General features: G+C 48.2%; 1 protein-coding gene across 9 annotated transcripts in view; it reads right to left on the bottom strand.

Annotated features, from left to right (window-relative positions):
- Positions 1-2,261, bottom strand: part of TGFB2 (transforming growth factor beta 2) — a 110,276-nt gene extending 108,015 nt beyond the window's left edge. For all 9 annotated transcript variants that reach the window (XR_013931492.1, XR_013931493.1, XR_013931494.1 and 6 more), the window contains exon 1: positions 1,482-2,261. Coding sequence is in view for 1 of the 9 variants with exons in the window: in XM_080408557.1 (XP_080264683.1) it covers positions 1,482-1,824 (343 nt within the window). In the remaining 8 variants the exon portion in view is untranslated. The remainder of the gene's footprint in view (positions 1-1,481) is intronic.
- Positions 2,262-13,140: the final 10,879 nt, after the last annotated feature.

Genomic DNA, 13,140 nt, shown 5'->3' with positions numbered 1-13,140 from the left:
TTTTCTTTTCTTTTTTTTTCCAAAAAGTATTTCTTCCCCGAGGGTAACAAGGGCGGAGTGTATTTACCATGGCTATTAAGGATGGTGCCATAATTACAATAATAAAATGGCTCTGACTGCCAGGATGTCCTGTACCTGATGCTGTCATTTAAGAATAAAGGAAGAAAGGGAGGCAGCTGCACCGAGCGTGGGGTTCAGATACCTTGGCTGGCATCCTAGGACTATCACATGCAAGACGGAGCAAGCCCCAAATCTACGACTTGCTAAACTAAAAATAAATAAGGGGAAAACGCAATTAGAAACTCTAGGATAAAGTTACCAAGATGGCTGCATTATCTATTTAAGCAAGAGGTATGCGCTTTTCAAAAACAGACAGCTAGTATATAGGGCATCTCAAGTGGCGGGGGAGGGAAGAGAGAGAAAAGCGACCTAAATGAAAAGAGTAGGGACTAGGTTTTGGATATGCAAACACTGGAGTTATTTTCTGCTTCTGGTATTTCACTTTCCTCAGTATGATGATGATCTGGATTCTTTTAAGGGAGTGCACTGCTTTTCCTTTTTTTTTTTTTTTCTATACACTTAAACTTCACTACCAAAACAAAAAAAGGCACATCATTATGATTATTAATCATTCTAAGTGGATTCGGGCAGCACAGAGCATTTGTACACACCCCCCCCCCCCCCCCTTTTTTCCCCCCCCCCCTCACAAAACGTGGCACGGATCACCAGAAGGTCGTTAAAAACAGCAAAAGGCAGACGGGCTGAGACAGGTTCCAAGAACCGAGGCTACCCAGAAGGGAAAACTTTTCCTGTACCTGAAATGAAAGCGCCCATGAACTGGAGCGGGAGGCTAGTTAAAGTGGGAAGAGGAGGGAGGCTGTCAGCGCCTCTGTCCTCTCTCAGCACCAACCTGAATAGCGGTCTGCGGGACAGTGTGCTGGAGGGGCACAGGCAGAAGAGGAGCCGGTAACTTTTTTTTTTTTTTTTTTTTAAAGACCTCCTTTTCTTTTCAGTTATGGAGAGATGGAAACCTGCCCGATCCAGACACTCCAAGGGAAACAACAGCAGTGGAAAGATATTGGCTCTTTTTGGAGGCTGCACACGGTGCTGCGGGGGAACTCGACCCAGCGCTGGGGGGGGAGCGGGACCCTGGGCGGTGGGAGTGCTTCCCTCAGGTACGCGGTGGTGCGAAGCAGAGGCACCTTTGGGGACTCCTCGGGGACTGGAAAGGGGATCCGAAGCCTCGTCAGTCTGGGGACACGGCTGACCCCCCCCAACCCCCCCAGCCCCCCAGGCTATATATGTCTATCCCACCACCTAAACAGAACCCTGGAGGCCACCAGCTAAGAGATGCTGAGGACAGGAGTGAACCCGGCAAAGGCAGCAGGTTATGATGCACGGGGCTGGTTTTTGAAGGTGCTGGGCACTGCCAAGCCTCGGGGGCGAAATTACGCACACATGCACGCACACAGGGAACTTACTTTCGGGGTAAAAAGGCTGCATGTCTATTTTGTAAACTTCTTTGGCATAATACTCCTCGTCGCTCCTCTCCCTTTCACAAGTGGCAGCTCTGTGGTTGGCTTTCTCTTGCAGCAGGTCCCTGGTGCTGTTGTAGATGGAGATGACCTCCGGAGGCACCTCCTCGGGCTCGGGGTACTCGTCCGGGGGGCTGGTGAGCTTCAGCTTGCTCAAGATCTGCCCCCGGATCGCCTCGATCCTCTTGCGCATAAACTGATCCATGTCGAGGGTGCTGCAGGTAGACAGGCTGAAAGCCACGGTGGCCAGATCCACGGTGAGCAACACGCTCAGGAGATAGCAGTGCATTTTAAGTGTTTAAATACAGCGCCCCCCAAAAAAAGAGTGACTTTAACAACGAACAACAACAACGAGGAAGGAAAAAAAAATTAAAAATAAAAAGGGGATGTGTGCAAACAAAGGGAAGATCTGCAGACAAAATGCAGTTAAAAACCGGACTGCAAGGACGACTCGCAATCGAAAAACGCACGGGAGGCGTCAGTGAAAAAAATACGAATAATAATTAAAAAAAAAAAAAAAAAGCAGCAAGTTGCTACAACTAGATAAAATTCGGGGGTGGAGTGAGCCGGGCAGCAAAAAAAGGGGAGGAAAAAACCCCCCACCAACCCCAAAGAGATAAAACAAACCTGCGAATCAAGTAAACGGGCGCGAGCCTGCTCTCAGCGCGCCGGCGGAGCGGGCTGGAAAACAAAAAACGGGAGAGAAAAAGGGGAAAGAAGGAGGGGGGAGCGGCGACGGGTATCGCAGGGCGCTGCCGCAGCCGGCGGGGCAGAGGTGCCGGCGCGGTGCTCAGCCCCGCCGTGCGCCCGCGGCGCCCGCGGCTCCCGGGGCAGCGGCAGCGGCGGCGGCACCGCCCCGCGCCCGGCGCTCAGCCCCCGCGGCGGCGCCGGCAGAGCCGCGCACGTGTGCGCCCGGCGGCGCCCAGCCCCGGCCCCCGCGGCCCGGCGGAGCGGCAGGCGGCGGCCCCTCGGCCCCGCGGCGGCGGCGAGCGGCGATCCGATCCTCCGGCCGGCCGCGTCCCGCAGGCTGCTGCGTGCGCCCCGCGCCGCATGCACCGGCCCACCCCCGCCCGGGCCCAGAGCTCTTTCCAGCTCCCTCCTCTTCCTCCGCCCGCCGGAGCGCCAACCCCACGCCGCGCTCGGCGAGGCAGCGCCGCCGCCCCGAGAGCCTCCGCCGATGGCGGGCGCGGAGCGGGGCTGGCCGCGGCGCGGCGGCCGCTCTTCCCCCCCCGGGCTCCCCCGCGGGGCTGGGGCTGGCCCCGGCGCGCAGCTCCCGGCGCTCTAGCGCTCCGCCCGGCGCCCCCCGCCCGCCGCCCCCGGCCCCTCGGCTCTCCCTGCGCGGAGGGGACGGGTGCCAGCAGATAACATCACGGCCGCGCAGGGAGAGGGAGATTTATACGGGCTCCCCGCCCCACGTGCTCGGCTCGCCGCGAAGTGACGTGGAGCGGCTGCGGGAGAGGAGCGCCCCGCCGCCCGCCTATGCGCTGCGGGCCGGGCCCCGGGCGGGCGGCCGCCGGAGCAGCCAGCGCCTGCCAGCCGCGTCCTCAGCAGCATTATTTGGTTTTTCGAAGAAAGGCTTCACCGCCTCCCGCACCCATTCCCAAAGCCACGGGGCAGCAGCACCCTCGCCCTGCGGGAGAACGGCGCCTCTCGGCGCGCCGCCGCCGGGGCTGCGGGGCCGGGGCGATGCTGTGCCCCCCCCCCCCCCCCCGCCAGCGGTGCCTGTCCCCCCCCGCCCCCCCAGGCCGCCGGTGCTGCCTGTCCGGCAGGGAGGTGGGGGAGATGCGGGGCGCTGCTCCTGCCCCGGGGTCGCCCCTCCTGGCGCAGCGAGCAGGTACATCCTCGCCTGCACCTGACGGAGCCCTCCAGCCCCAAACGCTCGGGCTGTGCCCGGCCGTGGCTCTGCCGCTGCCGCCTTTGGCTGCAGCCACGAGCACCGGCTCCATCGTGCCCGGTCCAGGGGGCTGCAGGGGGCACAGCCACCCTCCTCCACCCTGGGGACATCACTTCGCTGGGCATCCCTCACCTTCCTGGCATAAAGCCTTCCTTTCACAGTCCGTTTATCACCCCTGCACATTACACCCGCTCCATAAGGCAGCCTTTTTGTTCACCCTCACCCCTGTTAGCCCTGTATTCCCATCTAAATTAAATCGGCACAGGTTTTACTTGCTGGGAGTTCCCAATCACACCCTCCCCCCGGAGGTGAAGAAACACATATGAGAGGGCCCCGAAGGGCCACAGGCATTCAGAAGCACAGCTGGGCCGCTGCCTGTGCTATTACAGGTAAAGGTACATAACAGAAGTGCAACAGGATGATCGGCATCTATCTGGAAGCACAACGAGAATCACGTAAGACACAAACCAGCCCAGCACCACCACAGGCTTTCTCTGGCTGACCACATCTCAGGAACCACCTCCTTTCTGCAAAACGTTCGGATGTTTTTCTGATGCTCGACAACAGCAGCCCCAAAATTAAAAGCGTGGTTTTCTTTCCCAATGTGTCGGCAAGGAAGGACGCTCCCCCCGAGCAGCTGTGGCTGGGTGCTGGGGTGCTACACGCCGCTGTGCTGGCAGGTCTCTGCTGTAGGGGAACCTTGCACCTGCCCGGCCAGCCCACCCAGTGCTGCTGCAGGTACCAGCAAAGATGAGATTCTCCGAGAGATGAAGGAACTAAGAACATATGTTCTTCACAGCTATGTGTACACACACAGGCTCTGAAAGTAAACTTACTCTTCATTCTTTACAAGCGCGTGGGTAGGCACAGCACTGCAGACACGACTGAGACTGCACCCTCCTGATGTAAGAGTTAATGGTGCTTTCCACTTACACGTATGAATTCCTGCAAGGCCAGATGAAACATCTCTGCCACAACACCACGCTTTTACTGCTGTACATGTCCATGTCCTGCTCCTGCTGACCTCAAAAACACAGCTGCAGCGTCAGGAATGGCAATGTTTCCAGAACTACTCAAATAAACAAGCAAGCTCAACATGTAGACTCAGCTGGTTTCACTTCTGCAACACACCTGTGCAAAACCAAGGGGACAGTTCCTCGAGCTGTTACATCTCACAGCTCTGCTGCTACCCAGCTGAGGAATCAGCTCTGTTACACGAGGTACCTCAACCGCAAATACTTCTAAAGAAAAAGGTTATTAAATTATTTCTTCCAAAAGCTACAGATGAAACCATGGAGAAATTCCTTACGCAGCATCTATGGCCCTGTAACACTTTGCTGCCATCAATGCACTGCCCATCACTTGCCTCGAGGGCTTCAGAGCAGCCGCGGGGACAGTGCTGACACCCTCCTTCCGCAGGAAACCTCCCACCATCCCTCAGGAGACCTCTGCCGCAGACACAGCCCTGCCAGATCGCAAAGTGGTTTGATTCTTGCAAGTTTATTTTTATTCCAGTTTGGAGAAAAAGCCCCCACGTAACCAACCTTGCAGTGTCTTTGACAAATCCAGGAGCCTTAGAGATGCCCCACTGGAGGCCAGCAGACCCCCCCATGCTGTGTGCCCGGCTGGCCAGGCTGCCCATGCCACCAAAGGCACTGGAGGTCCAGGCTCTGGAGGAGCCCTCCAGGAATGCCGGCCAAAGATCCAGCTGGGCTGACAGCAAACCAGTCCGACTAGATTTTGAAAGTTGCTGAGATTCCTTCTGACTTGGCAATGTTTCCTCAGCGTCTTTCAGACCAGCGAAGAAGAAGAAAAGAACTAAAATCTCAGTTCTGCTCTCATTCAAGAGGACCCATTTGCTTCTCTTCTGACCCTTTTAGTGCGGCACAGGGTGTCAGGCTTACCCAGGTGCAGGTCTCTGCCTCACCGCAGCAACAAAGCTCCATTCCCTAAAACCTGCTGGTGTCACCACGGTGATGTTTTTGCCAGGCAGAACTTCCCGGGTGCAGCCGCAGAGACAGGCTTCGGCTTCTCCCTTGCGAAAGCCTCAGCCACGTGAGCTCAATCCCCAGCAGCTGCACAAGGTCCATCGCACGTGCCTGAGCTGCTCCGGTTCGCCCCAGGAAGGGACAACCGTCTTGCTGGCCAAGTCATTCAAATACACAGCGACACTCGTTAAAAACCAACTTTCCACTTTGTGAAGGGAAAATATCTGGAACATATGCACCATTATATACATCCTGATACACCTCATCTTCTGTCTAAAATCTCTCCCCTGCACGTTTAAGGGTGTTGGAGTTTTTTTGCCATAGATGTCCTGCAAACTAGGCTCTGAACAGGTGCCCTTTCTACCTTGCTGAAGTGAGCAACGCGCAGAAGAGGCAAGCAAAAACGGTCAGAAATGACAACAGCCAAACTGTGCGCACTCTGCAAAGCTGGGTGAAGAGCACTATCATCAGAATTCGATAAACCACATGCCCTTCTGCACAGGTAATCCAGCTCCCACATTCTACCTTCAGTTTTCAGGACTGACATCTCTGTAAAAATCATCCCAGTTATGGCTTTCCATGTTAGCTTGAAAAGCTTTTTATTTTTTATTCATTCCAAAGTAGTTCTTATTTAACGATTACCTGTTAGTTTCAAAAGCAGCTGGGATTATCAGACACTAAAGTTTAACTCTGCTCACACTTATCTGCTCCCTGTGCCTTTATGAAAGGGACTTACCCTGTGGGGCTGTTGTCAGTGGAAGCTTTGTAAGTCAAAAAGCAGGAATGGGCCCTTAGCGTGCATACAGGGAAAGAACAGAACTTATCTGTTTTGGAGCTTTTAATTCAATACAATACTGTCTTTTTATATATTGATTTTTTTTTTAATAAACAGTAACTGTTTATTAGAAAAACAGGGACACCTGGAAAGTTACTTCACTAAACGCAAAGGTTTCGTGTTTCCTATTAACTTAAAAATTACGTGGTCAGGATTTTACAATTCGTGGTTTCTTTTTAGATTGTTTTGGTTGTACGCAAATGTGCTGTGCGAAATACAAAGGCAATAATCTTTCTAAAACTGCTGACGACCAGGTCATTAAGTAAGGTGGCTGGCCACATTTCATAAACTAAAGAACATTGTTGGAAGAGGAATAACTTTTAAAAGTTAAGAGGTGACTTCTGTAAACTCTCACACTGATGACGAGTGCAGGATGATTGCACAATTAATTCTTTGTGGCACGCACAGAAATCTGCAGCCGTAACTGTGGTTGTGTAGAATCTCAGTTATTCTGATGCAGGGTGCTAGGGAAAAAACTTTTGAATTCTCCTTTTTATAAAAATACATGTACGAAGGTTCAACTTGTACAGCCAAGGTGGCACCTAATAAAGGTGAGGCAAAGAGATGACAAATAATGGAAAATTATAATATATACCATAATAAAACCTTAGATTTTACTGTTTATTATCCTTAGTGAAGCAGAAGTCCATACTTCTGTGCTGCACGTTTCATTAGTGTGCGCAGTAATGCCTGGATGAATTTGAGAGCAAATCCTGCTGACCTTACTAACACGAGCAACCCCGCTGCCCCAAGACTGCATTTCACACCACCTCAGCCCACTCCTGCAACGCTCACGCTCCAGAAGATAAAGGCTGCTCTACAGAACATGCTGTTTGACACGCAAGACTGCTATCCGTATATACATATGTAACTACTTGTCAACTTGCAAAGGTATGTTTCTGATATATATCTATTGAGAACCTATTTGTAGGAATGAGAACTTATTTATATATATGGGAACAAGTATGTATTATATATAGTAGGAATGAGAACTTTTGTTTTTATAAATATCTATATATGTTCATAGATATACACGCACATTTATGTATTTCATAAGTATGTATTGTTATATACATACATACACATATATAAAAAAAATAAAAGTTCTCATTCCTAAAAGTAGATTCAATAACTTCAGTGGACACAATCACAAGAGAGTAGTCAACAGGATCTGGTCCAAAAAGCCATTCAGGTGTCACCTCTGTGATCTTACAGAAAAACGGCACCACCTCCACCAACACAGTATTACAGCTAGCTGTAACGTCCACACAGCAGCGTATGGTCTGTGTGTTTAAAACTGTACCTTAATAAAGGACATCTAGAAAGCAATTACAAAAAACCCACACAAAGCACCAACCCACCTTGCAAAAAAAAAAAAAAAAACCAAAAAAAAAAACAACCAAAAAAAAACCCAAAACAAACCCAATCCAAAAAAAAACCCAAAACCCCCCAACTTTAGACAAGATCTGATCCCAAGACACCTCAAGCCACAATGACAATTTGAAGGAAAGGGGAACGTTCAGGAGGTGCTGAGATATTATAGGTGTCCCTTAGAATAACTCTCCCCCCAAGAAGTCTTACGGGTAAGAGGAAAAATGGGAACAGAAAAGAAGGCGACCGTTAGTATTTCAGTGCTAAGGTTATTATCCACATTTTCCATGGCTTGGATTTGACAACCCAGAAAATAGCATCCCTGTAGTATTCGCCCTCTCTCTCCCAAGAGCATGGCCGGACATTAGGGAAGCAACATCACAATCAAGGGTCTAAACCACCCATCCTAAAAATCTACATGTTTTCTATAAAGGCTGCACACATCTGTGGTGCGTCCAAACAGGCTTCTGCCTCCAACAACCAATTCCCATCTTTACATCAGTTAAGGCTGAAATCTTGATAAAAATTTAGTGAATGCCAGAGAAGTTCCCCCACGGCCACACTTCCCAGAGTCTGATCCCCTCATGTGCTCTTCCAAATCTGCTTGTCAGCGCCGAGGATGCCACACTAATCTTCTCTGTATCATTCCAGTTTTAGTCTATGTACCACCAAAAAAAGGACTTCCTTAATCCTAGCACCTGTGGTTTTAATCACCACAGGAAATCCTGTTTCCACTGAAGTCAGTGAGTTAAATCTGCAGAGGAAAATGATCAGATTCACTAACAATAAAATAAAAATAATTAAAAAAAAATAAGAAAGGGAGACATCTAAGTGCAGTGGTTTATATATCAGAGGGTCTTGACATCTACTTACAGCAAGTATGACAAAGTAAAGACAGTAGAGTGAAAGTCATCCCTTTAATCTCCATGTTTGAACTCCTGACCTGCATCTCTTTCTCAGTATTACAGCTGTTGCCTTCTATTTCTGAACTGCTCAGCGACGATTTGGGTTATACCTCATTAAGTAACACACAAATGATCTCTATTATGGTGTGTGTGTGTATACACAATTATCTACTATAAATATTGTATTCCTAACAGAGCATCTATAGGAGTTTATTCAACAAATTAAGTAACTCAAGTTAGAATACGCACCCAGATTGCACTGCTGAAGTTTTAAGAAGATTACATATATAGCAAGATTAAGTGGCAGCAACTTCAAAAAGGGGCCAGCCAGTAATGCCATATTTTAAGCCATATTCTGCAGCTACAAAAACCAAAAAGCCCCTGGCTCTGGAGTCCTGTCTTCACAAGCTGCCTGCGCAGTCTGCCCAAAAGAAGAGTTCTGCTAAGCTAATGCAGCTTCAGAAATGTTTTTCCCTAACTGTTTTTAAGCAGCACATGTTCAAGATGATCCTACAGAGTTTAGAGAAAGCAATGCATTGTTTCATACTACCTCAGGAGAAAACAAATCAAAACTCATGCAATACCGAGCGTTTGTGCTGCACTCAACAAACCAGCTCTGGGGAAGGTCTTCAGTGTTGCCCCTCAGCCTTACGTATTTTTAAACGCATTTTCTAAGCCTGGCTACTGAGGTCAATGAAAGCAGCGCTCTTGAATGGCTGGTGAAACTACACCCTGCCAGCCAGATGGTTTGAGCTCGGTGACTCAATCTAGAAATAGAACAGAAAGATCCATTTCTGCTATAGTGACAATTTTGAGCCACATCTAGATCCGGCTCCAAAATAACCTAGAAGAGGTCACCCATATGGCAAGACAATATCTACCTCTCCTCGATCAACAGTCTTTTAGCCAGGACTGCAGTTAAAGACACCTACTCTTCTGGTTTTCAGCTGGGCTCTGCTAAAAATTTACACAACTGCTCAGCTTTCCCAGCAGCAGGGCTTTCAAGCCCTGTACCCAGAGATTCTCTGTGCTTTCCTGATTTATGCCAGAGGCGCCAGCTCAGGTCCAGGCTGCCCCCAAGAAGCTGAGAGGCAGTTCCACCTGCACATCTGCCAAGCCCACAATGGGGCTGAGCGCAGTGCCTTGTCCAGCTGCACGCCATGTGAAGAATTTTTCGAACACCCCTTTTTGCAACTCCAGCAGCACACACGAACCCCCCCAGGCCAGTGGTTTGAACTGGGAGTCTGCTCAGTGATGTGTTCTCCGGGAGGACCACCTGCGAGCACCTCCCCGTCATCCAAGTCAGGCCATGGGTTAAGGACAAAGATGTTTACAAGCATAAGGAAGATCAAAAGAATCACAGTCTTTCCACAAATTTAACGAGTTCTGTATTTTCTAGAAAAGTAGGAGAAAGGCATTGTGCAAACAACATTTAAGAACAAGATACCAAGAATGGGAGAACTATCTTCATTAAACATATCAAAGCCCAACCTGTCTGTTGGACATCAGCTTCTAAGTTTCTCCATCATGGACACTGACAGCTGAAACGGCTACTCTTACAAATTTGAGTGTTGTTTGAACATCTGCCTCCTTAGCAGCTAAGTCAGAGCTTAGAAAAGCTTACGCGCTGGCTGCCAGTGCGGGTGTCAGACCCAGCACCATCTCAGATAAAGGACCTGAGTCCACAGACCCGCCACTCCAGCCTCTTAAGGAAGTAAACGAAGTTAATCCATCACAAGGCAGATGGTCCAGCAACATGCTTCGACAGCAACGGAAGGGAATGAGAACTGTAGATGATTGTCTCTTGTAAGCACAATATTGACATTATAGAAAGACACACAGGTAATTAACTTTCCTTCTTACCTGAACGGTCTTTAAAAAAAAAAAAACCAACAATGTATTTCACTTCTGCTTTAATTCTAGGTAATAACACCAAGATTTAAAGGAATGTTCCATCAGTTAAAAGGGCAAAACATAGCAGATGGAGAGAAGAGCAGTGGCACCAGCAGTCCTGATCTGACGCACTGAATGCACTGGCACCACGTCAGAAAGGGGTTCCACATCTTGTGAGGCCCGACCGTCCCTTTGCCCACAGTCCACAAGAACGAATGTTGATATTTCATCCCTTCAAGCTGGATTTGTTTGCTCGATGTTCTTACTGGAAGTGTATTTATATTTAAGTCTAATACATTGTTTTGTCAGAGCAACGAGCCCTCAAATTGAGGATCTTGCCTGAAGGTTCTGAAAAATCTTTTCTTTTTTCCAGTCTTTTTCTATTATCATGAAGTGACACCCACTTGAAAATTCTCTGAAGCCTTTTCTCAGTAACAAAATATTTTTCTTTCATAAGCACATAAGATTTCAACAGATACCGTCCAGTATTTCACTCGCCTAAAAACCAACTATATACAAACCTACACTACTGTTAGCAACAGGTAGCTGTGTGACATCCTTTACTTACCAACCTTAAACTCTTTTGCAGCTCACTGGGATTACAACAGAGGAAGCAGGCCTACACCATGGGGGAAAGGCGAACAATGTGGTTCTGATCGCCCCTCGTCTCCAAGGAGCGCTGGGAGGTGCTGACTGTATGGATGTTAGGGGTAGATATGTCAAAGTCTCAATCACCAAAAGCAGTAAGCTCAGGTACTCAGCCCTCTACTAACAGCTTTCGTTCGGACGCCTGAAGTCAGGCACCCTTCCTGAAGGGGATGCAGACGGGTACCTCTCCCTAGACACAGGGTACCCTAAGGATGAGGCTGCCTCAAGACCATACTCCAAGGAATCTCTGCCATTGGCAGGGCTGGGAATGAAGACCAGGACTGTCGATACCTGCATTTCTACCCACAACTTCCTACTCTAGTAACACAGCATTGCCCACAAGCCCTGCAATTTATGGGTCACTTGAAAAGCAAAGCAAATCCTCTGTAGATAAACCACACACAACCTGACAGTCAATGCAAACACCCACACAATCAAGAAAGCTTCTCGCTACCATTTTGCTCGGATCAAGCAACACTTGTACGTATTTCTGTTCTGAACAATAACGGGAACGTCCTTCTTCACCAGGATACAAAAACAAAGTTCAAAGCAACAGAAGCGACCGAATAGCCATGGGCTCTCGGTCACAATCTCCAAGATTACATTCATTATGTGTTTATAAAGGGCTCATAAAGGGCTAGTGGAATCCTTAAGTACTTCAAACAGGTTTTAGAACTACAGCAAACATCCTTCTGTTACCTTCTACTACTGACACATGCCTGTCGTACACATGATTTAAAGATCTGATTAGTACATAACATCAGCAGGTTGTATATTTAACCATTTTGAAATGACACGTTAAGTTTCTGATAAGTGTTATCTTTTAAATGAACTATTTCTATTAACTATTTAGCTACTTTTGGGGACATTTATGTCTGTAAGAAATCCTAGTGGTATCAAACCCCAATGCCAAGTCTGATCCTGGTTGGCAGTTCACAATTACCACCACACACACTGAAAACAGAATTAAGAAACACTAGAGAAGCGTTGCAAAATAATGCTCAAAAGGTTCACTTACTGGTATGAGAGAATGGGCTATTGAAACAACTGAGGCACTGTGAAGAAATAATGCTTTTTTATGACTACTCCTAAAATGCCCTTCCAAAGTGCCTCTTGGAAGCCATTTGTGCTCATGGGGTCACACCTGAAGGCTTGATGAAAGTGTCCTAATTAATTTTACAATTTGATATCCAACCAATTAACCCCATGATTTAACAAAAATAAAACGTTCCAAAGGATGAAGCACTACACAAGCACAAGCATCTCTGGTGTTGAAGCTATACAGATGGGTTGGAGTTTTATTCCAACGTACCCAGTAAGAAAGAATAGCAATTAAAAAGATGCATTTGAAGACAAAAATGCTTTGTCCAAGAAATATCTGCCACCCCCTATCAGTCCTGAAAAGAATGATTAAGGAAAAGCCCTTATCTCCTAAACCACCTACAGAGATGAAACCTTTGAGATTTACACGCTGACAAGAGGTTAAAACCCACAGCTTTAGAACACCAGTAAATAAAGAGTCTTCCACCATCTGTTAACCAAGAATTAGTCCAGTCTCCAGTGTCTGCCACCGAGGTTCTAGTGTCTAAGTTTAACATCCCATTATAGCGCTAGGATCCTATCTGCTTAACAAGATCCTAATAGTCCTAATTACCTCAAGCCTTCTCCTGGCCCTCTTACTCCTTACTTCAGCAAGTCTTGAAGAAATCATTGAGCAATTTGCAGGGATTGGAAGTGAACAACATTGATGACTGCTCTGTGTGGATATTAACTATGCCAGGACTCATTTCGTAAGAACGAGGAGTTTGTCATTTGAAGTTGTGCAGAGCGTTGTGTGCCAGATGACTTCTGCCTTCCTCCCTGGAGACAGCTACTGAGCCAGCTCTGAACAGATGCAGCTTTACAGACCACCTTCTTCTGGAAGCATCACATAGTCAAAACACTTTTATGGCCTCCAAACAATTCATTTCTCTCTTTACAACAAAACACACACCAAAAAAAAGCCCTGTCTCCACCAGGAAGCAGCTTCCAGCTCTTTTGTTCTGCTCTGCTCGTGAGCCCAGGAGAACCT

Source organism: Falco punctatus (genome assembly GCF_963210335.1).
Source record: "Falco punctatus genome assembly, chromosome: 12".
NCBI lineage: Eukaryota > Metazoa > Chordata > Aves > Falconiformes > Falconidae > Falco > Falco punctatus.
Note: the sequence above shows the minus strand (reverse complement) of the source record. Positions and strands in the feature narration are given on the sequence as shown.